We start from the raw sequence: 26,695 nt of genomic DNA on the forward strand, positions 1-26,695 counted from the left end.
CTTCGCTCCCCACCGTTTGTCCAATTTATCTGTGGGCGAATGTGGGGCTGCGGGGTGCTACCCGCTGCTCTGCCTGCCCTGTTCTCCGCCACTCTGAGTCTGGCCCTCTCGGCCTATCTGTGCGAATGTGGGGCCGCAGGGTCTGCTAGTGCTCAGACTGCCTGCCCCTTCGCCCCACACTCCGTCAGTCTCGGTTCCGCCACTGTAACGCAAGTCCTGTCTGCCCTGGTGCCTGTCTCCGCCCCTCCTACCGGTCTGGATGAATGTTTATTTTTTATTTCCTTGGTGTCGGACCCCCTTGCCGTTTGATTTTCTGTCAGTTCTGGTTGTGCGAGGAGGCGCAGTGTGTCTACCTATGCTGCCATCTTGGTTCTCTCCTCATGAATTCGTGAATAGTTATTTTCTGAGCACTTACTGCTTGTCTGGCTTAAACTGTGCTTTTTGCTTCATCGTCTTCACATCTCCCAGCCACGTACTGAGGTGGGATGACGATTATCAATATCCTTACTTGACAACTGAAGACACTGAAGCTGGCTGTGAGTCATGTACCCAAGGTCACGAACAAGTGAGATGCAGGGCTAGGGTGGAGGGGCTGCACGGGCAGGAGATGTGGCTTTTAGTGCCGAGACCTGGGCAGTTCTGGACAAGTCAGGATGGCTGGCTACCCTGGCTTGGATCCCGGACACTGATATCGCACGAATCGGTACAACAGTGCACACCCTTCCCCCGCCACGTGCTCTGTTGCGTTTTAGACAAACGTTCTTAAAGTCAGCTTTGAATGGTTCTCCGTTAAGCCAGTTGTGGCCTTGCCAATGATTTATTCATTCATTTATTCCATTTACTATAGCCTGAATAGTAATGCAATTCCCCTTAATTAAAAATTATACAACTTAATTAATTACATTTATTGGACAATAATATGTACCTTATACTTTGCAAAACACTTTACATTCATTTTCCTTTTTAATTTGGGCAATAACCCAATGAAAGAAGTACTATTTTTTTCCACCTTTATGAAATATAATTGATAAACAATATTATATGAGTTTTAGGTATACAAATGGTGATTTGATACATGTATATGTTGCCAAATGATAACCACAATAGGGTTATTTCACTTCTATCACAGGGTACTGTTATTCCCCACTTTTCAAATAAGGCCCTGAAGCTCACTCGGAGTACTTCTGTGCCCTGACCAGGGATCGAGCCCGCAACCTAGGTGTATCAGGATGATGCCCTAACCAACAGAGCCACCTGGCCAGGGCCCAGGCCAGTCTTCAAGTGCTTTCCAGCAGTCCAGCCTTACCCATGTACCTTGTGTCTCGTTTCAAAAAAATAACTGTGAGAATTCTAACTTTTCAAAAAGATTCATAGCAGGTGGCTTCAAAATTCAGAGCTCTCAAAGTAAATTTAAGGGCTGACTTGATTTTTTAAAATATCCATTTACATGCAGTCTGCGAGGTCCACCTCTGACACGCTACCTCAGAATGGCTTAGAGGGTTGTTTTAAACCAGGCACTAGTGGGATGTCATTTGGCTTCTATTAAATAGCTTTCTGGGGACCTTTAAATCCATACACTGCTCAGAAAAACTGATGACCCACGGTTCTCACATGATAGACTCTTTATACTTCAGGCACATTCCTCTGCATCTCTCTGTGTCTTTCTGTCTGTTTCTTTGCGTGTTTGTCTCTATCTCTCTCTGTCTCTAAACCCCAGAAGAGGAAAATAAATACTTCATTAAATTCCCCTTAATTTTGAAGGCCATCTGGGCACCTGCATGGTTTATGAATCTATTTTATTAAGCCCCAACTTTCCAACTGTGGTTTTTGAAGGCTGCTCATTCCCATAATCCTCCACTTTGGAGTCGTGTCTCAAAGGTTGTCCAGCCCAACTTCTGAAACTCATGCTTTTAGTGCCTGCTAGATTTTCGCTAGTCTTTGTTCCTCCGGTGCGTGTTTCCATAAAGAAGCATGTATAACAGCATGTGTTCACGCACATGAGCATGCATGCTTGTGCATACCAGTCACTGTGCTAATTCCCTAGTTCCCGGGGAAACAAAATTGAATTAAATAAACACTCTCAGGGCCATTGTAAAGTCTTGTTAGGCCTGAGGCACTTTTAAGAGCTGGAGGCCCCATCATATACGATATTAAACATAATAAAATACACTCACGTCCCACATTAAGTATCATTTTTTTTATTGAATTTGAAATAATTTCATGTTTGCTTTTGCAATTACTTGGCTATAGGGGACCCTTCATTTATGATTGGCTGTGAGCCATCATTGTCTATAATCAGATACTCCTGCAACTGGATATCACTTTCAAAGGTAATAAAATTTTTATGAATACTAAATTTCACCATTGACGAAGTTGACGTTACATTCTACTTTTTGGACAATTAAACATTTATTTCAGTTTAGTAGATCCTTTTCATAGTTTGGAGCCAATGTATACGTGCTTTCAGGTCGTGTACACTTTGCTGAGTTTTTACAAAGCATGTTGGCTCCAGGCCCAGTGGCATGTCCTTCCCCCCTTGAAGTGCTTCTCAGCTGGAGACAGGGAAAGAAAGAAGTACAAGGCCTGGTGCGCCCGAGGGTGCATGCTGTGGTAAAGCGAGGTGCCCGCTGGCATGGGAGCACGGGCTCAGGGGGATAAGTCTGACTGAAGGAGGTCAGAAGGGAGCTTATCCTGAAATAAGTGAAACTTGGGCTGAACTTGAAGCCCATCTGAAGTCCAGAGAGGGCGTGATGGGCATCCCCGCAGAAGGAGGAGCCTGGACAAAGCTGTGGAGCAGAACCGAGCCTACGGACCAGGGGCTGCCTGGTGTGCTCTGTGGGTGCACGCAGGGTGCCTGTGCAGGTGCGGCACGGGGTGAACGTCTCCCCATTGGGAAAGCAGGTCACCAAGGGCCTTGTGCCCCAATAAGTCTAATGTTGTCCTGAGAGGAGTGGGGGCGGAGGCACTGAGTATTTTGAGTGAGGAGGGATGGAGAGAGTAGAAAATACGCTGCATGGTATTTTGGAGGCAGGAAGGTCTCGGTAACTCTCCGCACGTGGGGTAACTCTAATGTGGGTGTCAGGTGAGGCCTCCCCGTTTCCAGTTCCGTTGACTGAAAGGATGCACTGTGACTATCTCGAGCCGTGCAGGGCAGTGGTGGGCCCCAGAGACAGCTGCGGACGAAGGCCCATATACAGGGGCCCCGTCTCCAGGTAGGTCTCCTGGTAGCTGCTGGCAGCCAGGGTTTCAGGAAGGGCAGAACTCAGTCTTAGATCCAGACAGAAGCTTGGTTTAGAGGCAGTGCACGGCTTTGCATGCTGATCTCATTTTCTCATTTTCGGGCTTAAATGTGTCACTAATATTCTCCGTCAGGCTCTCTGACCAGCCCCAATCCACACACACACTGTTGATTCCACACATCCTAGGAGCTCTTGGCCTGCCAGGGGCTCTTTCTTGTTGCCCAGTCATCTGTGAATATCCCTAATTCAGTAGGTGAATACATTTAAATGGCTTAAACATAAAAGGCAGGTTGCCAAGCAACAGGGCATCTGAAATACCCTTGTCAGGTTATGTAAGTGAAAAACCGGTGGGTCACCCCGTAGTCATTTTGATTGGAACAGCAGCAGCAGCAGCAGCAGCAGCAGCAGCAGCAATAACCCTCTTTCTCTTTCTTTTTCTCTCATTTCTTCCCTTGCTCCCTCCTTTTTCCTGTCCAGCATAAACCAGCAGCTCAGCCTTAATTTAAAAGAATAACAACTCCTTTTCAACCCACATGAGTCTGGAGCAGCTCTTGGTTGTGTTTATGGAATAACTAAGCACCAAGGTTACTTCTCAATTGCTGGTCGCGCCCATTCCTTAAACACCTCCAGGCTCCCCAGCCAACCTGTTCCACACCACCCCTTGAAACAGTAAGAGCTTCCCCATGCAAGCAAGTAACGCAGCTGTTGACATTTCCCAGCAGGGTTTCAGTTGTAAACTGCTCTTGCAGCCCCAGTGTCAGGTGGTGACATATGTTTTGGGCTCAAGACTCTTAAATTTCATCCCCCTACCTTTCGGGTCCTTATGATTCCAGCTCGTAATTTACCCGTCGTGTGTTTTTCAGAGTGGTGTTTCAGCTATGTTAAATGCAGGTTTGCTGCTCTCTGGGAAGGCAGAGCATTCCTATGAAAACTTTCCTCAGCCAGAGTGGTGTAAAGGACGACGCAGTTACTGTAGAGTGCATCATGATAACGGGTGCGCTAGAGAAATGGAGATGAAGCCCAGATGCCCACAGATGCGGCTCAGAGCTCTGAGGCATGATGTGGAGATGCGAGAGTGGTTCCCGGGGAAGGAGCTTGGTGAGGTGCACGCTGCCTCTGCTTCGATCTGCTGCAAAACAAACGCAAAACACTCTTTTCATTTTTTATTCATCAAATTGAAAATCCTAGTCAGATTTTTTTGGGGGGGTTAGCTAAAACAGATAGTAATGTAGGCCTTTCATAAAAGCAAAGTGGCTTAAAGAGAACCTGAAAAAATTGGGCCACAACCCGAGAAGGGGTGGCTGGACCTGGAAGGGTTTGGGAGAAGGTGAAGATTCCTGAAAGATACCGCCCTAAAGAGAGCAGGCTTTTGTTTCAGAAAGAACCATCCCAGTCACCCATTGCAAAACGTTCATTACACCAGAGACTCCGTCTTATTTTCTCACTGTCATTTTTCCCTTCCCTTCTTCATGGCCGTGTGATAGTGTCCTGCGCCTTGGCTGCCCAGCCGCCCACTGCGCTGCTGCTGGGGCAGGCACTTGGCTTCCTTAGGAAGCTCCACCTCCGGAACCCAGAGCCTGCTCCCTCCAGGATTTGGGAGTCTTTCTGTGCTCAGACACGTCCAGGCCAATGATGTGGGAAAGAGCAAAGCAAGAAGTCTGTTGTATGTGACCTAAGAGCAGAATGATTCACTAAGGATATTTCACAGTTTTCTGAGTAGAGCCTATAACTCTTTAATCTCTTTCTTCCAGATTCTCTTTTGGTGCCTTCTATATGCCTAAATGTGGTCAAATGGGATACAGAATAACAGGGGTTTTAAAAATATTTTAATTTTTCAGTTATAGTTGACATTCCACATTGTGTTAGTTTCAGGTGTACAGCCTGCTGGTTGGGCATTTATGTACTTTACAAAGTCATCCCCTTGAGTGGTCTAGTACCCACCTGGCACCATGCTGGATGAGTTTTCATGGAGCATGAAGAGGTCTCATGTCATTTTGGTCGTCTGTATTTCTTGAGGTCACTGTGATGCAGGGCTCTGTGGGACAGAGCTCAGGCCAGGGGCTCTTGGCTGAAGATAGCCTGATCCTTGGCTCCGTCTTTAGCAGACACCCATTCAGAAGTGGTAGGAGGTGGTTTGGCCCCACCCTTGGGGGTCTGCAGGTGCCAGAGCCATCCTAAGAACCCCCCGAGCTTGAGAAAATTACCTCAGGCTTTCCTCTGGGCAGCATTAATTCTTCCAGGGAGGTCGGGGCAAAGGAGCCTGAACCCTGGGTACCAGAGAACCAGCAGGTCCCAAGCAGAACTGCACACATCCCTAACTGAGATCTGCCGACAAACTCCAGGGCGGGGGTGGTGGGGTGAGGGGTGCAACGGCATCTGTTTGCAATTTTCCTGATGCGATTACCCACTTCTCCCAAGTGACTGTCATTTCTGTGCAGGAAAATTTTTCAAACCCAATCCAAATACTACATTATCATACTGTAGACATTATGTGTCATTATAGCACAGATGTATTATTTTTTATTTCCACCATATTATCATATAACAAAATCTTCAGAAAAATCTGTACAGTTTGACACAGATGAGGAGATGCAGATGAATTTGCTCGTATTTATGCCAAGTCTAAAATTGTTATCTCAGCCTCGATTGCACCACTTCCTCTTGGTGATCTGAAAATTGCCCAGGAATAGACTTCCTGATTTTCTTTTCATTTATGCGAATTATCCAAACCCACTTGCTCATAGTGGAGAGACAGAAGGGTGCAGAATAAGAAGGCGATGTTGTGCTTTGCAAAGAAATATGTGTTTGTAATTTTTCAAAATTGGACTGCTTCATGAGAAAGAAGTCAGTGAAACAGAATTTTGGGGGCTTTGGTGGGGAGCTTTATCCTTTTATTCATTTCCTCAGCGTCTCAGCTATATTCCATGGGATTATAGTAAACTTTTACCATGAAGGGTGGTGAAGGGTTTCCGTTAGAGCTGATAGACATCTAGGGCTGGCATGTTCGCTGGCGTGGTCAGGGGCCACAGAAGGCTATTGAGCAGAGAAAAGTGATTAGTCCAAATTAAGATGTGTTGGAAGTATGAAATACCACACTTCTGATGACTTAGTGCAAAAAAAAAAGTGAAATATCTCATTAGCCATTTTTGGTATTGACTGTATATTGAAACGGTAACATTTTTGATCTACTAGGTCAACTCCGAGGAGTTGACCATCTTTTTTGACATGATGGCCCCACCCCTCCTCTGAATTCTCTGTTGCCTCTCTGCTTGATGTTTCTTTGTGGTACTTACATGATGTTACTCTTTGCCTTTCCCACTGGAAGGTAAACGCCTTGTGGTCGGGGCTTTGACTCTTTCACTGTTAGAGCTCCATTCTCTATTATAGAGCCTGGTGCGTCTTAAGAACTCAGTAAATAATGAATGGATGGACGGACGGATGGATGGATGGATTTGAAAATATTAGTGAATTGACACATTGTGACGCAACTGGGCATGGAGGGGTTAATAACGGGAGCTAACTACTGTTAATGACACCCATGTACTTAGCAAAGTTTTTTCTGAAAACCCCCAGTGCACACAGCTTTAGGAGCAGAGAACTCGGTGCAGGAAGCAGACGGGACAGTGGGAGAGGCCCAGCATGGAAGTGGATTCTGAGGGCACTGGGAGAGTTGGATGCAGATGCATGAATAATGTACATTGCCATAGGGGAAGGGAGCCGTCCTGAGAGCCTGGGGGAGTCGGGGAAAGCTTCGGGTTTTGGCAGGCAGAGAAGTGGGGGAGGACTTCCACGTAGAGGGGATAGCGTGGGCAGCCACCCAGGGCTGTGGAAGGGAAACGACACACTGTGTTTTGGGAGCAGTAAAAAGTAGAGTGAAGAATATTTGGTTCAGGAGTGACAGGAAATGAGACCGACAGTGTAGCCAAGGCCATGGTGGGGACTTTCAATGAGGACTCGATGAGTAGGCTCTACTCCAGTCAGACTTGGGTTTTCCTGTTTGCTTTTTAGATCACTTGGGTGGCTGTGTGGCTGGACAGAATGATGAGGAAGAGGTGGTAGGCTTATGTTTAAGAAGCGGGAGGAGTCCTGGCCGGGTGGCTCAGTTAGTTGGAGTATTGTCCTATGCACCAAAAGGTTGCCGGTTCTGTTCCCGGTCAAGGCACATATCTGGATGGGAGGCAACTGATCAGTGTTTTTCTCTCTCTCCTTCTCTTCTTCTTTCTCTAAAATCAACAAACATGTCCTCAAGTGAAGATTAAAAAAGAAGAAGTAGGAGGGTGTGTGGTTGAGACAGGTGGAATGAGAGACACTGGGGCCTTGAAGATCCTGGGCTTTAGAAGGAAACACATTCTACTTTAAAATCTCCCTCCCTGCTCTGTGCATTACCTAAACCTTGTGAATAAGTTTAAAAGGCTGAAGAAAAAGATTCATGGGCTGCCAATAGGAAGACCATAATGTGCTAGTCAATTTCTAGAGTTCACCAGTGGCGTGGGGATGACAGTTGGCCTTGGCTCAGGGTTTCTCCCCTGTTGCCTCAAGAATCCACACTCAGCTTGTTCTCCCCAACCCCGCACCCCCAACCAGAGCGTGAGCCCCACATATCTCCGCCGCACCAAGAAATCTCTTCACAGAGAAAAGTCAGGGCCTCTCAAACTACATGAGACTCACTGGGGATGGGGTGAGGGGTGTGGCGCGTACTAGAGATCACACATCAGACTTTGAAGGGATGGCAGAGTGCAAACTTCTGGGAGGAACAAGATCTGAGGCCACTGCTGGACACTCGAGAGGGGTAGGGGTAAAGATGAGCAGTTTGGGAAAACCGAGGGTTTTACTTCAGCATTTGGAAGAAACACAAATGAGAACAGTTGGGGAACTGCAGTCTGGTCATTTTCTTATTCTCATGGCACAGCCGTTCCCCCTTGTGGGTGGGGGCATGTTCCGAGACCCCCAATGCAGATAGTCCTGAACTCTATACACTGTCTTTTCCTGTACACACATTCTCATGGTAAAGTTTAACAAATTAGACTCAGTAAGAGATTAGCACTCATGAATAGTGAAATAGAACAATTATAATGATACACTGTAGTAAGTTATGGGACAATCGCTTCTCTCAAATTATCTTAGTGCTCACCCTTCCTCACTGTTGAGAGATGGCACCAGACCTCCGTGATGCCAAGGAGCGGGGTGGAAGATGCAGGTGTTGCGAAGGGGCCTTGCACACAGACCCTGCGATGCTGAGGCAGTCGATCCGATAGCAGATTTGGTGAGCAGGTGGGTAGAGTGCACAGTGCGGATGTGCCGGACAAGGAGATGATTCATGTCCTGGGCAGGATGCCGTGGGAAGATGAATCACATTACTCAGAACAGCATGCAATGTAAATCGTACGAATTGTTTGTTCCTGGAATTTTTCCATTTAACGTTTGCAGACCACCATTGACCATGGGTGCCTGAAACCACGGCTTGGGGGGGACTGCTGGACAGGGCCCAGGAAGCTCAGAGCACCAGTGTGTGCAAACGGGGGTGTGCGAGCAGACAGACCCTGCTCACCTGGGAAGGAACGGGCCCCCGCTCTCTGGCGGCCAGTAGTGTCCACACTGATTGTTCTGAAGCTGATTTCAAGCACGGTTTTCTGTTGCTGCCACGTGACTTTTGATCACTTTACTGCTTATTAGCATTTGCATCTGAATATTGAAAAAAAGAGGAAAAAAGAGATGAAGCTCTATGTAATTTTGCTTCTTGTTACCAGCTCTATCAAAAGAATACAGAAGAATATAATAGGATCAAAGGAGATTAAAACCCTTGGCTAAAAAGTTTCATTTTTATCTACCACATTTCACATTGCCATTGATAATCATTGAATTTCCTGTTGCAAAGACCTAAGAGAGCCTTGCTTTATAGGTCAGGAACTGAGATTTCAAAAGAGTTTAATTTCCCCAAATCCATTCACTTAGTAAGAGGCAGAACCCGGCCTGAAACCCAACGTACCTGTATCATAATTTACAAGGCGCTTGCTCTCTCCGCCGCGTATGATCGCGTTTTGTCTCAGTAGCCTTCGTTTCAGCCTTCCTGTTAGGTACACACTCAAAATAATGCATGATCAAAGGAAAGGAGCTTTGGATGGTGATGTGGAGCATGTAAATGTTTCTCTTGCTTTGTCTCCTTTCCAGCCCATATGGACAAGAAGACAGTAATACCTGTCTTGCCTAGCTCAGAGGTGCCCTCTGAAGGAACAGCACAGGTGGGGAAGTGTCTTCTTGGCTGTAAGGTTCTACGCGATGCCTTCAGCGTGTCCCCTGTAATCCCACACGTTCCACAGGGCTGGCCAGGGCTGCCTGTGAATCTCTCAGGTCCCTGCCAGTGGAGACAACAACGAATGGATTTAATTACTCTTTATTTCATAATATTGAGGAAACTCCAAGAAATCCAAAATGTATCAGGAATAAATGCTATCCCCCTTGGAGAGAAAGGCTTCATTATTTGCAGTTGTTAGGATTGTCTACCTGGAAATTTCAACATAACCAACAGAAATTTTTTTTTAAAAAGCCTATGAAAGTTTAAGAACTTGGAAATTCCATTGAAAATATTCTCCCTTCTATGGAAACCACACAAAAAGAACATGTATCATTGAAAACCAAAACACACACTCCTGTTTCTCCAAAATAAAAAGATACTGTTGTAAGTACTTGTAAGGGATGTTAAAGCAGCTAAGTTTGGGAAGAAGGAGAAAGCAAAGAGTGCAGGGTGGTTGATGTAATCCTCACTCAGCAAAAAATATTTTTCAAAACTGAAGATGAGATGAATTCATTTTCAGACAAACAAAAAGGGAGAGTATTCACTATTAGCAGACCCATTCTAGAAGAATACTAAAAGGTGACTTTTCAGGCAGAAGAAAATGAAATCTGATGGAAACCTCAGATGTAGTAGGGAGTGAAGAGTAATTAAAAGGGTAACTATATGATTTAGTCTAAATTAATACTGAATCTACAACTATAGTTTTTGTGAATTTTAAGATGTATAGTGGGAATTACAATATAGTAGATTATGTTATACTATGATAAGTCAAAGTTACATAATACAATCTCTAAGGTAACTACTTCCAGTAAAATTAAAGGATATACGACTCCCAAGCTAATTGAGACATAAGGAACAAGGGATGAAAAAACCCAATCCATTCACATAAAGCCAAGAAGGAAAATAGACTGTACAATGTGCCCTTTTGGCTCTTTGTCCTACGCCTTCACCACATTCTCTGAGTCTTCAGCCAACAGGAACTCCCGTCTTGGGTAACGGCTTTCTACAATTGTTTTCTGATTTCCTTAGTGTGGGCTACAAAGGTAGCTTTGTGCCCTGGCTGGTGTGGCTTGGTGGGTTGAGTGCTGGCCTGTGAACCAAAAGGTTGCCAGTTCAGTTCCCATCAGGGCACATGCCTGGGTTGTGGGCCAGGTCCACAGTAGGGGATGCACAAGAGGCAACCATCAATGAGAGAAACATCAGTGTATCTCTCTCACATTGATGTTTCTCTCTCTCTCTTTCTCCCTCTCTTCCCCTTGCTCTAAAAAGTAAATAAATAAAATCTTAAAAATAAAGATAGCTTTGTTGCTTCACTTCCATCCTTCCCTTCATTCATAGGAAGTCACTTGGCTTTATGACCTCATTAGTACCCAAAATACACCTAGTCCTTTCGGTCACCTCCCTCCTTTCTTTTCTTCCTTAGCAAACTCTTAAACTAGTTGAATCAGATCTGGTATCACCTCTTCTGGGAAGATTCATTTTTTCTGCTCTCTCTTCTGTGGTTTACTGCTACTTGCAACTGTTTGCTTCTAGGAAAACCGACTTACGGTTATTATTTTCTGAATTGGGAAGCATTCTAGATAGGGGTAAAGAAGACACAAATATTACACAGATGACCTCCTGGCACAGAGTTGTCTTTGTGTTTAGACGCCGTGAGGAAATGTTACAACCACACGCACATGGGGTCCTTCTGTGATGCAGCTGTCTTGCCAGGCTTTTTCCCCCTCTTCCTTTTGTCAACAGAAAGAGATGAATGCACCATTTTTAATGATTGCACAGTATTCTGTTTTATGTATCATTGCCTCCACTGGTTTCCTGTGGACGCACATTCAAGCCATTTCCAGTTCCTCACATTATTATAAATAATTTCCTAATGAGCGTTCCACTGTGCTTGGAAACTGTCTCGACGGATGTCCCTGACCACACGGGATCATAACTATCTGTGCGCGGGTCTTTCCCACCAGACGATTGTTAGGTACCTGAGGGCAAACACTGTTATTTCTCTTGGAATCTCCAGAGCCTTGCTGTGTGCGTGCCAGTAGGAGCTTCATATATATTGTTGAAAGAAATGAATGGATGTTTGTACAGTCGGGCACAGATTGCTCATGTCCCCAGTTCTCACTTGGTTTACCACTGGCCTGGAGCCTGGCTTCTCCTGGGCTTTCCGCAGCCCTCTGCTTGTTTCTAACCTCTTTTCAGAGATCTCATCACCATGAACATAAATTCAACACTCAGCTTTAAGCATTGGCATATTTTCAAAAAAGAATTAGAATGTTGCCAAACCATGGCTCCGCCATAGATTTTGGTGGCCTCTGAAGTACATTTTGTCAATTGCAGAGAAAAAAAATGCAGATGCCACACACGTTTTGTCCTACCCTAAGCAGCGGTGAGTTATTAAAACAAATTGTCAATTACAAGAAAAAACACACACGGTATGTGTGTTGTGTACTGTTTCCAGCTGTCTTGTATCAGGGGTTCTCTGGGGCACTGTTTGCTGCTGCAGCGAATGGTCCCATAAGTTTAAGTCACTGCTGTGACCGCAAAATTGGCTGAAATCAAAGAGAGGAAAAGAGGAAAATCAACTAGAAATGGCTAAAATGCTGCTTGTATCTCTGTGAGAACCAATGGTTTTTCTTCCTTTGCTTCTTCAGGACGCTCGGAACAGCCTGGTAGGTCTTGCACTCTACTACAACGCAGCAGATCACCAACCTGAGCCCCCCAGGGAGAGGCGGTTGGTGCTGTCTGTTTGCAAGGCCAGCGTTTGGCTTATTGACTGATGCATTGGGAGGCAAACGGCGAGAGCTGTCAGTTGCATTGAAAGTTTACAAGAGCTTAAGCTAATTTTTATTTCTTCTTGCTGGGCGGGGAGCACTTACTATTGTTGTTCAATGTGCTGTAAATGAACATAGTTCAAAAACCACCGAGCGAGTGATACGGAATTATAGGACCAAAAATAGGCTACTGATTGGGCACAAATTCATCAAGCCTCTTTATTCTCAACAGGCTTCTCACTGGAGTGCCAGTGAGGCTTGCTTCGGAAGGCGTTGAAAGTGATTGTGGGCAAATGATAGACTGGGAAAGCCGACCTTCAGTTAACTTCAACTGTGCTCAGCTAGCTGACTGTATGTCTCTTTCCCTCGCCCCCAACATGCTTATTTAGTAATTTCAGTTAGCAAATCACTAGTTTTATGGTGAAGAACACCCAATTCAATACAGTTCCTTTGGAACTCTCATCTCAGGTAGAAGGGGAGGGGCTGGAACTTGAGTACTGGAAACAGGGCTCTAAACTCTAAAAGTTGTTCTCTGCTCCAGTAGGCCACACTGTCTCTGATTAAACAAATGGCTTATAAACAGCGATGTCAGAATTATTTTTCAGAAGCAGTCTTTGGTGTGTGTGTTTTCTGCTGAAAAACGATTATGGACTGTATTTCTGAAAGCAGTAGTTCTCTGCCGTTCTTTTCCGGGGCGCGCATATCAAGCATTCTCATTATAAGTCTCTCCTCCTCTTCTCTCCCCAGTCCAGAAAGCACACCTGCATACACACCGTTCACGGTACCATTGTAGTAGGGATGACGTGAAACCTGTTCAACATTTACAGTTGTCCCCCCGTATCCATGGGAGACATGTTCCAAGGCCTCCGGTGGATACCTGAGACCGCAGATAATACTGAACCCTGTACGTGCTATGTTTTTCCTATCTGTACATACCTGTGATAAAGTTGAGTTTATAAAGTATGCACACCAAGAAACTGACAACTAATAAGATAGCACAGTTATAACGATATCCTGTAATAAAAGTTACGTGAAGGTGGTCTTTCTGTCAAAGGATTGTCCTGTACTTCCAGTATTTTTTCCCTTAAAGGAAGCACTTTCCGGCTTCTCTGGTGTATCTGAGTTGCCAGCATCACTGCTCGTGCACTTGGGGCCATTATGAAATAAACAAGGGTGACTTGCACTCAGGCACTGTGATGCCATGACAGTTGATCTGATAACCAAGACGCTTGCCAAGTGACTACTGAGCAGGCAGTGTGTGCAGCGTGGGGACGCCGGGCAAAGGGGCGACTGACGTCCAGGGAGGAATGGCGTGGGACCGCACGAGACTGCATCGTGCTCCTCAGAGTGGCATAAAGTGTTTATTTCTGGAATTTCCCTTCTAACATTTTGGGACCATGGTTGACCACCAGTATCTGAGCCATGGAAATCGAAATTGCAAATGAAGGGGAACTACTGTATGTATATATGATACATGTATACATATATATTATAGGCAAACATTTGTATTTTTATTAGTAGCTGATGGTTATTCAATAGACCTCATTACTAATCACAGCCTGCTGATGAGATGCTGACTCCATGGTTGAGAGCTTCTGATCTATGAAGTCCAGGTCCCTAAAAAAATATATATACACCCACACACGTATATATGTATGTGTGTGTGTATATATGTATACATACATATGTATATAAATAAAGAAGGATCTCAGCAGTTTGACATCCGCCTGCCTTTGTAAATCCATGTGCCACTGTCCTCAGTCCTTCGCTTCAGCCACGCGTCGCTCTTTTTTACTGTTGAACACACCGACGTTCACCCCTCTGAGTTCCTTACGTGCATCTTTTCCGTGGCTTAGAAGACCCTTTCTCACCTCCTCCCTCTGCTGAAATGATACGTACCCTGCAAGGCCCAGTCCCAACAGCATCACGTCTCTGGAAACGGTCTTTCCTGCTTTGGGTGCTTTGCATACCCCTCCTGTAACAGTCAGCTCTCTTGCCGTTGTGTGACCGCATGCTCGTCATAGGTGACTAGTGCTGTGGCCTCGTGCAGAATAAGAGCTTTTAATTTCTACTCGACTGTTCCTTTCTACCCAGTGCCTCCTGCCATTCCTGGAATATGCTCAAGACATCTGCTTAAGGAAAAACACAGCTGAATATTATCCCCACTGTGTAAATAATGCACAAGGGACTGAAGTTACCTGCTCTCCACATTGTAAAAATGCTCTGATCTGCCCCTTAAACCTGTAAGATCTCGGTGGTTGTCGACAGATGGAGTGTTTTTTGTCTTGAGTGATAATAGCCATGTAATTTGGTAATATGATTTAAAAGTTTATTTCTTTGTTTCTTCAATTACTTGTTCTTTAGATTTCTTCTTCGGAGTTCTTCAGTTTTGTCTTTCTTTACATAGAATTAGAGAAGTAGTTTATTTCCTCAAAAAGGCAAGTGTTTAAGGGAAGAAAAGCCATGTTTGAGTCACAGTGATTTGAATGATATGGAAATAAATGACTGGTGTAGCTTTTAGGCTGTTTAAATGGCTGGGGTATTTATACTTGGGAAATACTTAGTTCTTGTCATCAGGGTGGATTTCGGAGTGCTAAGGAATTGGGTGAGGATACAAAAAGAAAAGTCAGAACAAAAAGCCACAGACACACACTCGGACACAGTTAAGCAGACACACTGAATGGCTGGTATGAGGCCACATCTCCCCACCACCCCCACTCTTCCAGGTGTATGGTGACAGACATCACTAATCAATCAATACACGTTCTCCACCTGACCCCAGGGGTGGTTTCAGAATATGTCTCAACTCTGAGATGCCCTAGACATTTTCTGTCAGCAGAGGAAGGAAGTCTCTCCTCCTCTTACCAGTGCGCCCTCTGTGAGGTCTGCTCAGGTTACTGCTCCATGATTGGGCAGAGAGCGATTTCACAACTGCCCAACACACGTAGAGCACTTGACTCTCAGTTCTTCCGAGGAGCGAGAGGGGCCATCTTCCCCAGAGCTGTGTGCTGAATGGCAGCCAGTGTGCCCAGGGCTTTCTGTGTACATCCTTCTGTTTTTGTAGCTACCACACAAGGTCAATGTGATTGTCCCCATTTTACAGGTGATAAAATAGCCTAAAGTCATTTGTCTACTTGCCACAACTGATAGAGATGAAGATAACCAGCCTCTTGCTGTTAGATTTCAGAGAGTTCCTTAATTTTTTGTGGTCTTGCTAAGTCTGCTTCTTGTCTTCTTTTCGTGCCTCTAAGTATTTGTGTTTTTCACACCAGCCTTGACCTTTAGCTTCACACGCTCTTGAGTCTTGCAGACCACAGAAGCAGGTAGAAAATGCATAAATGCAGATCAGTTATGCGTTAGAAACAGTCGACCTATTTCAGACTCCATAGTCTGAAATACTGGTCCAGTGTAATTCTCCGGGCGGCCTGCTGGAGGTTATCTTGGTGGAAGTAGAAAGTGTATGTAGGTTTAATTTCTCTTTGTCTTGTTTTGATAGGGCAGCGTCAATACCAGGTGATCACCGCCCGGGTTCACCCAGGCGAAAGCAATTCCAGCTGGGTGATGAAGGGGGCCTTGGAGTTCCTGGTCAGCAGTGACCCTGTGGCCAGGCTCTTGAGGGAAAACTTCATTTTCAAGATCATCCCCATGCTCAACCCTGATGGTGTCATCAATGGCAAGTATGTTGGCCACCTGCCCGATCAAACTGCATTTATGTTGCCATAGTAATGCATTGTTGTTCCAACCAGTGGGGAGAGGGCTGTGACTGGAGAGGCGTCCGCACTCTGGCAGGAAAAAGCTCTCTTGGGCTTTTTAACTGGTGCCAGAATCAACGTACTCTTCATCGATGTTGGTCTCATAGCTTTTTAAATAGAAAGGTATAGATTCATAGGCAGCAAATACAAGAGGGGTCCTTAGAAATAATGTAGTTCAACAGTCTCCTATTAAAAAGGAGAAAATTGGTGTCCAGGGCAATGAAGGCGCTTGTCCAGTTCACATGGTGGGTGAGTGCAAGGTCAGGGCCAAAACTGGTTGTTGCAGTTGCAACCAGTGCTTTTATTTACTCATCGTGTTCACTGCGGTGACGGCTTTGCTCTCAGTTTGTCTTACGGGATTTGGATATGGCTGTAAAAGGGAGTCACCTTCTCTATGTGGAAAGGCTGAAGAGGATGAAAAGGCTGTGGGATGGTCGAGAGGGAGATCGCGAGAAATGGTTGGCTGGGTGAGAGGAAGCTGGGGCAGCGTGTCCCCTCCCTGGCACTACCTGCCTTCAGGACAGGTCACAGGGAACCTGGAGCCCGGCATCCAATGAGGTCTGTGTAAAGGGGTCCACGTTTCAGAGTCCGTGAGCTGAGGCCCAGGGTCAGAGCAGCCCCTCCACGTCACACAGCCAAGGTCATGTGGCCAGTGGGTGGGGATGGCAGGAGTCACATTCACAAATATGCACCTCACACTTGCTGAAAAGAGGCTAAAGCCCCTTCTTCCTACAGTAAGTAGATGATTTTTATTTTTATTACAGGAATAGGAATTGGTGTCCTATGGGGGGAAACAGCCCAAGGTAAACAAAAATTGAAAGAAAAATTGTTGCAAAAGCTAAAAATGAAAAAGGATCTGCAATTTATAATAATCATAGTAAAGAAGCTAAAGTACAAGTTTAGAAAACTGAGAAAATACAGCAACATTAAAAAGGTTAATCAGAATAGATAAGAGTTACAAAGAAATATGAACAAGAATAACTACATTTCAATGAGATAAAATTAAAATGACTTAAAATAATTAAGGGAATGTTTCAAGAAAGATAAAACAGTCATTTTTTAAGAAGAAAAAAACCAAATAAATGTTAAACAACTGCGGATAGACTAGCTTCAAAGGATAAGCACAAAGAACATTGTTAAGTTAAAAAGGTTAACAATACAAAGATGATAACATATAAAATGAGGATCAGAATAAATTACAAAGGATAAAACATGTGAAACAATGCCAAAATACAAGTCCAAGCTGTACACTGTAAAATTAAAATTTTAATAGATATAAAAAGAAAGCAGGAAGGCAGAAAAGCAAGGTAGGCGTGTGTTCCTAATAGGCTTCCTGGGCCTGTCGCCCCACTTGTTTAGGTGGAGGGTGTCTGTGGACGGAGAGCCAGGGCCCTTCCCCTTTGCTGCGGTGACTGGTGTGTCAGCTCATGAGGGCAGTGGGCCAAGTCCCCCAGGAGGGAGCGCCATTCCGGCCTCTGGCAGCAACTAGGCTTCTTAGACTGGAAGCTGCGTGGTGTTCTCTCCTAGCCCAACAGAACTCAGCTGCCTTGTGCTCCTCTAGCTCCCAAGAGCCGCCCTGGCACACCCCTGCAGGGCTCCTCCCTGCTCCAGGGCCCAGGGGTATTACTGGCGTGACTTCTCTGCCTACGTGGATGGAAAGCAGCTAAGTAAGGCATGTTGAGAGATGTGGTCCGTTTCAACGTTTTCTACTCCAACGTTTGGCTCTTTCCTGAACTTCCTCCTCTCCTGAAATTGTCTGGGGGCTGGTAGACAATGGAAAGAGTGCTCGGGTGCGAGTCATAACTCTCATGTGGAATTTTGGCTCTTCCTGTGACCTATGGTTTTCTCTTCTGTTGAAAGAGGGTGCTAGCATGCTCCCTGTCAACCCTTCTGGGGAAGAGGTCTTGCAGGCCCAGGGCAGTCTTCAAGCTCAGAGGTGAGCATTGCTCTTTCTTCCTTTTCCGTTGCTCACACCTCCAAGCAGAGTTTGGCCCAGGGCTGTGGTTGATAGGTTACTGTGGTCTTGGTCACTGAGCACCCTCCTGGCTTGGACTCAGTGTTTCCAGCTCACGGCTGGTTGCTCTGGACTCCCTGGGGACAGCCAGCTTCTTCTCGTTGACTCCGCCCTTCCTCTGTGGATAAGGACTGAAACCACCCATTTATTTATGCAGCGTGTTTCCTTGGACAGCCTCAAGGGACTTGGTAGGGCACTCGGACCACCCACATGGTTTTGGCTGAAAGGGGCTTGGAAATCTTCAGGTTATTCTGCAGACATGAAAACCCAGAGGCCACGGCACATCATCACCCAGAGACTTCCACGGGTGTGTCACATGGCATAGTAAAAGGGCAGAGCAGTCTCTGCTCCTGAACTCTTCTTATGACCCACCTGACATGTGGTTTTGTGTAACTTCTGCGTAAACTCTTTCCGGGAGCGATGTTCCATGTCAGGGCATGCCCCGTCTGTGGGGCATAATTAGGTGGATTTATGTTCTTTCTGGTTTTGATCTTTGGTCTGGGAGCTTCACACATTGTAGGTGCTCTCACCTCAGAGTAGCCCACAGATACGATCTAATCCTTCCTTCACCTGCCTTGACTTCCCCATGTGAAGTCCTCTCCACGTTTAGTGCTGTTCCCTCAACATCGCTTATGTGATATTGTGTCTGACGTTCAGAAGGTCAGAATGTAGGTCTGACCTTCATGGAGCTTTCTCTGGACTCATTCCTAGTAATAGGCTTCTTAAAGGTAACAAAATTGCCTTGTATGTGGTCTGACCAGCAAAGAGGCAATTTTTGCATAAAGATTCCAGAGCCTAAACTTTAAATGGTCCCTTAAGGAACTAGACTGACCTTTTCTTTCACAAGTAATCACGAGCCTTTGTGGAATTTGCAAGAATGTGTAAAAGTGGAGTCCTTTCATTTTGTGGTGACGGTAATGGGGCCTCTAAGGATGCTGGGGAGGTTTTGCTAATAGTGGTCGGGGAGACCAAGCCAGAATCTTCTAGCAAAAATACAGTGGGTCTTGCCAAGCCGAAGATCTCTTAGCAACACATGTCTATAACAGGAAAACAAAAGACAAAGATGGTTTCGAAAAGAAACAGCCTTCCACGTTGCAAGCCTGGTCGTTTGTCTGGAGCTGGGCTGAGCTGCAAGTAGGAGAAGCAATGCAGTGGTCCCTCGACTCCCAGTTCTTTCAGATGTTGGGTAAAATTAGGTGAGAGCAGAGTGGGTTGATTGGAGTGTGGAGTGGGGAGGAGGCGGGTTTCCCAGAACTACTTAATAGAAGGCGGACACTACATGTAAGTGAGGGAGAGAAAGCCATTCCGCCTTTCCCCAAGTATTTGGACTTTGCTTGTAGGGTACATGGTAGTGACAAAATAATTTTCATAAAGTCAATGCACAGGCCAGCTTATACCCAGGAGAATCAGAGCATATTAATTTTTAGTATATATACAATTTTACAAACTGGATTATCTTTTCCCAGGGCCATTGTGGAATAGAAACAAAGAACAGTAAAGAGCAAAGGGCGCACATACTCTATCTACGTAAACACACCAAGGTATTAGGAAGTCACAGCTGAATGCTTTAGTGGAAACAAAAGAAACTCTGAAAATCAGATTTAAAAATCTTACAATTTTAACTGTTTGGAACCATTTACAGTTAGTGCCAATAGTCTTTTACTCCATGGTGGTCTGTGAAGGCTTTATTGTACTCAAAAGAGCACTCACAGACTTGATCTAAAAAAATGTATTGAGCACCTTTTATAGGACATACAGGGACTTCATTCTTGCACATGTGTTTTCTCAGCTAACCCTAACTGTGGCCCACCGAATGGAGGTCTTCCTCTGTCCAATTTCTATATGGAAAAAACCCTTCACTATGCAGGGTCTATGGCTTGGATGCAGTGAGAAGTTGTCTACAAACCTAAACACTTCTCCCCAATTCGTGGGGGGAGCAGGAGGGGCAGGAAAAATGAGGGAGACCAGCTGTCAGAGGGCCAGCCTCCCAGCAGACTTCTGTCTCCCCGACACACATTCAGCAAGGCACGCGAGTCTCTGTCTTGGAAGACTTCTCGGATCACACGCTGCAGTGCCCGTCAGGAGAATGTACTCCACGGCCTGTGGGCTCTGGGAGGCTGAGGGACTGAGGTCACGTTGTCTGCAGAAATGAGGCTGATGGTCGCCTGGCACGGCGTGACACAAGATGAGGTTAGTACCCTCTTCAGCTCTCACTCCAAAGCTTCAGCAAGGCCTGGGGCAGACAGAGCTCTGCTGTGGGAGCTCCCTGCAGGATGTCTGTGAGCTGGACACCACATTTTGTAGCCGCCACAGCTTAGCTGGTGCTGATCGCGTGTGCCCGCAGCATGGAGCTCAACGGCTCTTCCTGCGAGCTGACAACCGGATGCAAACTTGCCATCATGTACTTCGAAAACTTAGGTTGTGTAGCTGTTTGGTGGTGGTTGGGGCAGATCGGAGTTATCCGCGAATGGATATTTTTGCTTTGTTTGTTTTTTGGATAATTTAAATTTTTGGACCTGGGGCAAGGGCCGGCTGTTGGATGAAAATGTCAGTCGGGGTCTGTGTGTTTCTGCTCAGGAGCTCTGGGCACAGCCGCCCAACCCAGCGGCCATCAGGGCTGCAGGGACATTCGAGGGCCTGGCTTCGGAGGGAAGTGGGGCACCCTCAATCTTGCTGATGAACTTGTTCATAGAGATCAAAATGAAAATTATTTGCTCTGGGAACTCTTACGGTCCTGCTGCTAAGCCATTTGCATTAATGGTGCAAATGGTGCGTGGTGGCGGGCTGAGAGTTCTGGGCGCAGGATCCCCAGGGCTCCCTGACTCCCAGCCCGGGTCCCACCGCAGCCTGCGCACAGGCAGAGCCGCTTGCCTTCCTCAGACATCGCAGTTCCGAATAAATACCTCTATTTATTATTCCTAAATTTAGGGTTATTAATTATATCAGCATAAACCTAATTTATGCCATCATAAACAGCAATAATAATAAATGCTGCCAAATGCTAATCCCCAGCTCTTGCCAACTGTGCCTGCCGTTGATGGGTTCCCCCCTCACTTCCCAGAAGCATTAAATTAAAAATGATTCAGTGCTGCAGAATCATTGATCAAGTAGAGTCTGGGGCTCTTGGGGAAAGGCGCTTGTTTTGTTAAATGCTTTGTTCCCTCACTGGCTGGGCGACTTCTGATACCTGTCTGCACTCCACATTTTCTCCATTTTTTCCCCACAAGAGGAAGAAATGGATGCAGACAGGAAGAGAGGTAGATGGGTCTGTTCTTCCCCAGTCTCCCCTTAATTATCTTTCTTCTTAGCCCCACTCCTGACATTTTCTTTCAATAGACCCTTCAGAGTCTTTACAGAGCAAGCCCTAGAGTAAGTATAATATGCACATGTTACTTCTCAATTCCTGTTGCATCTCCCAGGTAGCCAGTGATGTGTGCTGCGTGGCTCCCTAACTATCCGAAAAGTCTGCACCTACAAAATCGGAAGCTCAGCCCTGCCGACCCTGCCCACACGGAGGGTGCTGTGTCTCCTGTCATTTACTCTCAGGAGTTCTCTGCTCTTGTGACAGGAGAGAGGACGCCCGTCCCCTGTTCTTGGAGCTGTAATGAGATCTTATTGCCCTTCTTAAAGGAAACGATGTGTGCTGTTTCTTGTTCTCTCGAAGGCTCTTGTTTGCCCCTGGGGAATTCCCACCAGGACATTAGAAGATCTGAGCTCCAGTCAAAATTAGCTTCTTTCTAGCCACTTGGCATTGGACAGGTCACGTAACCTCTGCACTCCTGCTTTTCAGCTTATTAAGGGGCAGTAAGCCCCAGCCACTGAACCCCACCTGGTCGGTATCATGACCCAATACCCATGTGCTTGGAAACAGCTCAGCACTGTGAGAAAAGGTGGGAGTGAGGCTCCCCTGCGTGTGTTCTGATACGTGCATTTCAGGGGCGGGCCACGCACAGCTCTTCCCCATGGCCAGGCCAAGCAGGCTGGATGATCTCTCTCCTGCTTCTACTTCTCGGTTTCTCAAAGAGGTGGAGGAGAAGGAAGGTGTGTCAGTGGGGTAGAAGTTCTGCAGAGGGAGGGAAAGGTGGAAGGTGAGGAAGGCTCCTGCATTATATGTACGTATAATTAAGAGCTTTGGTGTGAGTGAGATTTAAAAATTACAGAGTGGGTATAGGATTGAATACATTATATAAAATGTACGGCCATAGAGAAACACCTTGGAACTGAAAGAATTCAGCTAGTGCCTTTCTCCTTCCTCGTGCTTCCTCTTTAAACAGATTTAGTTGTTTCATCAGAATGAACAAAACCTGGCTTCCTGTCTTTGATAAGCCAGCCTAGAATCAGGTTCCGTTTGTGTTGGGGTTCATCTAAGAGCATTTTGGGGGGGGATCTGGAAGGAGCAGTGTCTGAAGCTGGGGGAGTCTGTCTTCCTAGAGGAGGAACCAGACCGCCTCCCTGGTGGATCCAGCCTCAGCATCACAGCCTTCCCGTCCCCTAGCCACAGAAGCCAGGGTTCTTTGGAAAGTGCTCCCCAGCAGGAACCTGAAGGAATCGCCCTGCCAAGGCTGGTACTGGGTGGGAACCAGCCCTGGCATCTCATGTGCTCTAGTTCTGGGTCTTACTGCCCAGCAGGACACAGGTTATAAACAGAAAGTCAAAGGCTGCGTAGAAGCCTTGGTAAGGCGGAGCCGCTCTCCCGCCCTGACTTGCAGGTCGCCTTTTCCTTAGTTATTTATCTCCCTGAGTCATCTAGCTCTTCTGAATTACTGGCTTTATTCCTTCATTGCCCTGCTGCTTCCTCCTTGCTCCTATACATCTTCACTCTGCAGGAAACGCTTTCCTTTCTATTTACAGCCGCTCCCTGCTCCCCACCCCTCCCTGTGGCCCAATAACGGCCAAGGAGATAAATAAGAAACATAACTCTTTTTGGCTATTATTATTTTTTTGGTTATGCTGCACAGCAATATATATAATAACAAGAAAACAAATCTTATTACTAGAGTAATTACAATAAATAAAAAAATAACCAAGAGTGGAGCTTGAGGAAGGGAGCGTGTCAGGGGAGTGACTGCACCAGGATTTTTAAAATTTAATTTACTAGCACCAGCCTCACTGCTGTATTGGGGCCTCGCTTACGAGACGGTGTCTAATTAGAGAGTGTTGTTATTGCTCTTTGAAGACACCCACCCCTGGCTGACTTACACTTTGGGTCTTTAAAGGGGAAATTTGGCCCAAGGAGTCCCCTGAGAAATTTCCTTGTCAGCAGCAGCCCCACGCCGGGGACAGCAGCACTTAGCGTGTTAAGTTGTATAATCGTCAGAGCCCAGAGCTGCCGGGAATAACTTGGCATCCGTCCCTCTGACCGTAGATAATCTTCCCCTTGACCATCCAACCAATGGGTGTTCGCCCTGTCATGTGTGAATCCCCACGGACAGGTCACAGCGCATTCCTTTCGAGACCACGCTGGAAACGACCAGTCCCTAAAGTGTGTCTCCTTCCAACCATCTAATTTTATTGGAAAGCAGTTTGTATCCATTTGTTCTTGTCTGGTCTGCAGTGGGAATGGGGAACAGTTATTTTACTGCATCGATCACGACTATTGTGTTATTTAGCATATTTTGCAGGTCTTTCTCTAGTCCTTTTGGTATTTGAGTCACTTCTCTTCTTTAACTGAAATCATCTGTGGTCTGTGTTTAGTCCCATCATGCGGCCTTTTTAAATTATTATTGCCACTGTTTGATTTCCTTCATTTTCTTCAAGTTCCTCTTGGGTGTGGGAGGCACATGAGGCACGGCATAATAGCTTCACCGCGCCTCTGCGCGTAGTTTTTCAACTCGTCGTCACAGCACCGAGCGCATCTCTTAGTTCATCACGTGGGCATGTGCTCTTCTAACTGTATTTTGGCCGACGGGGCTCAGTCACCCACACATTTCAGACGCGGGACACATGCACAGTTTGAGAAGATATTACAACACCTCCTCTCTCAGTCACCACCACCACCACCACCACCTCCACAATCACGGCCAACCTCATTGATGAGAAAGTGACGAATGATTATTTAACACGTACTTGGCAATGCTGAGCAGTTTATATGCATTGTGTCTTTTAATCCCTGTGACAGCCCTCTGTGGTGAGAACTAACATGGCCTTCCTCAGGAGGAAACTAATACTTTCGGGTCAAAGTAAGTGTCTAAGAGCGCACAGGACACAAGTAGTAATTAAATGAAGAGGTCTTGAGTTCAGGTGTGTGTTACTGGATCCTCTGCACTTACCACTACATTATACATGAAATCAGAAGTCAGATAAATCCTATAATGTGCACGTTAGAAGGACGCTTGCTTTTCAACAAATCCAGTCCCACCCTCTCTTTATACAAGAGAAAAAAGTTGCCTGCAAGGTTCAGTAGGTATTTAAGTCCTCACAGTGTTAGAGCTGAATTTAGAGGCCAGGCCCCCAGACGTCCCCCACTGCGAGGCCTTTGCGTGCGAGAGGATAACGTACTTGCAAACCACGCAGACCCTTATCCTATACGTAGTCTTATGACGTTCAGGCATGTAAGGCAAAGGTATGTTCTTGGCATGCCTACCAAGAAGGCAGGGTTTTGCACAGAAAAGAATAAAAATGTTAGAAGCCCTTCAGCCTGTCTAAGACAGCTTCCCAGTTAAGTGGCCAGATACCAAAGGGAATTTAGAAACTGGAGGCCAAGGGCCCATGGAAGGAAAGGGAAGGTTTGCCAGCACTTCACAAACTGGATATGAACAGCATCCACAGATGGGTGCTTATGGGTGTGTTTTTAAAAGAGGATACTAGGGTTGGAAAACATATTCAGATTTCATGTAAATAAATTTCTTTATCACGTAACTTACCAGTTCTACTGCAGTATTAACATATACGGAGACTCCCCAATGGAGGATTACAAAATATGGCATTTACTGAACTCACTGGCACAGGGTCACATTTTTTGATGTTCACCCAGATAATCTAGAGGAATATTAGTGATTCTTCACCCTGGGAGATGCCACTCCAGACTTTTCACTGAGATACAGACATGAAATGAAGCCCAGTTATAAAGAATCCCATTAGCACCGGGGCTGAGAACGTGGATTCAGGGGCTGGGTTGCTTTGGTCTGCCCCTTGTCAGCTGTGTGACCTGGAACCAGAAACTTGGGAACCAGGCTCTGAGATGTCAGCTCGCTGCACAGTGTTCTTGGTGCTATGTTCTGGGGGAGAACCCCTGTGAGGGAATGCAGGAAGCTGGGTCAGGCATAGCATCTGTGATGGTTCAACTGGATGGTTGTTTCCTGGGGAATTCTGCCCCTGGGATGGTATCTTGTGTCCTGAGTTAAGAGAGCAGAAAGAACATGTCTTTTGTACACCCCACTGGTGACCCATCATTTCCTGTGGGCTGCCTCCAGGGATGGGGTGCAACCTCGGGCAAGGAAGGCCTCTTCACAGCAGCTGAGGAATGAGTTCTTCAGCCTGAAGGGGGATTCCGTGGTGCTTGACTCCCCTCCCCTGAACAAGGAGGATAACAGCAATAGCTTCTCAGTGATGCCATTTTAAGTTAAATGAATCCCTGTACAATGTGGTTGGTATTGACTAGAGCTATTTGTGTTAAAATAATTAAGACAAAAATACTTCAGATACATAGCAGTTGTTCATTATGGAATTCACAGTTATAGTTAAACCAATGAAACGGAAAGAATATATTTTTTTCCTCCTAGTGAATGAAAAACAGTTTTAGTGCCTATATGTTACCATATATTCACACCATAGCCTTTGTGGGCTGAGACAAGGAGACTGCTCCCGCATCTTTGGATGTGTTCTTTCCCCAGCAGCGTAAATCTCTGTGATGAGCACGGGCCACTCCTTCCGAAGGCCCCCCGCCTGGACAGAGTGTGCATTCGCTAGAGAACACAGCATTGAATCCAGGCCAAGGTGTGAGCTGAATAGAAATGACTAGACAGATGACAACAGCCTAAAAACTTGATTTTGATGTTGACCTGATCTAAAAAGAACTGTACCCATTGAGGAGATGGCTCGTCCTAAAACAGTGCGGGATGAACATTGTTCTCTAAGTGCAGCCAAAGTGTCCGTAGCTCGGCTGTGCTTTCCAATGTCACGGCAAAGAATTCCGATGTTTGTGAGTCCTGATGAGGCTGGGCCTGCCTCCAGAAGGAGACTGCGGCTTGTTAATGCCTGTCATTTGTAGTTGTAATTCTGGAAATTCAGACAGCAAGACTCTCTTCAACTGTAATCAAGGCCATTGAAATCCATCTGATCTAATGTGGGGAAGACTTTTTTGAAAATGTAATTCAGCATCTAGCTATTAATCCAGCCGTCCTGACACTGAGTTATTGGATGTTCTAACTCAGTGGACTTGGCCACCGAGAGGCTTAGCATATAATGCATGTAATGTAATAAATATCCTCTGAAAAACAACTTATTTTCCTTGGGTAGATCATTTAAACACATTGCATAGCATTAAATAGATTATATATCTGGAAGAGTATTTAGAATTATTAGGTTCCAGCCAGTATTTCATTGTGCAGATGAAGAAATAAGCTTTGAGACTCGATGCTGCCTGTCAGTGTTTGCCCAGTTCCCTAGCACAGATGAGATTAAAGGCA

General features: G+C 45.9%; 1 protein-coding gene across 1 annotated transcript in view; it reads left to right on the top strand.

Annotated features, from left to right (window-relative positions):
* The window catches only part of AGBL1 (AGBL carboxypeptidase 1), a 470,051-nt gene that overhangs the window by 172,053 nt on the left and 271,303 nt on the right, over window positions 1-26,695 (top strand). Inside the window, exon 18 of the mRNA XM_045196586.2 lies at window positions 15,799-15,979. Coding sequence (XP_045052521.2) covers window positions 15,799-15,979 — 181 coding nt within the window. The remainder of the gene's footprint in view (window positions 1-15,798; window positions 15,980-26,695) is intronic.

Source organism: Desmodus rotundus, chromosome 10 (assembly GCF_022682495.2).
Source record: "Desmodus rotundus isolate HL8 chromosome 10, HLdesRot8A.1, whole genome shotgun sequence".
NCBI lineage: Eukaryota > Metazoa > Chordata > Mammalia > Chiroptera > Phyllostomidae > Desmodus > Desmodus rotundus.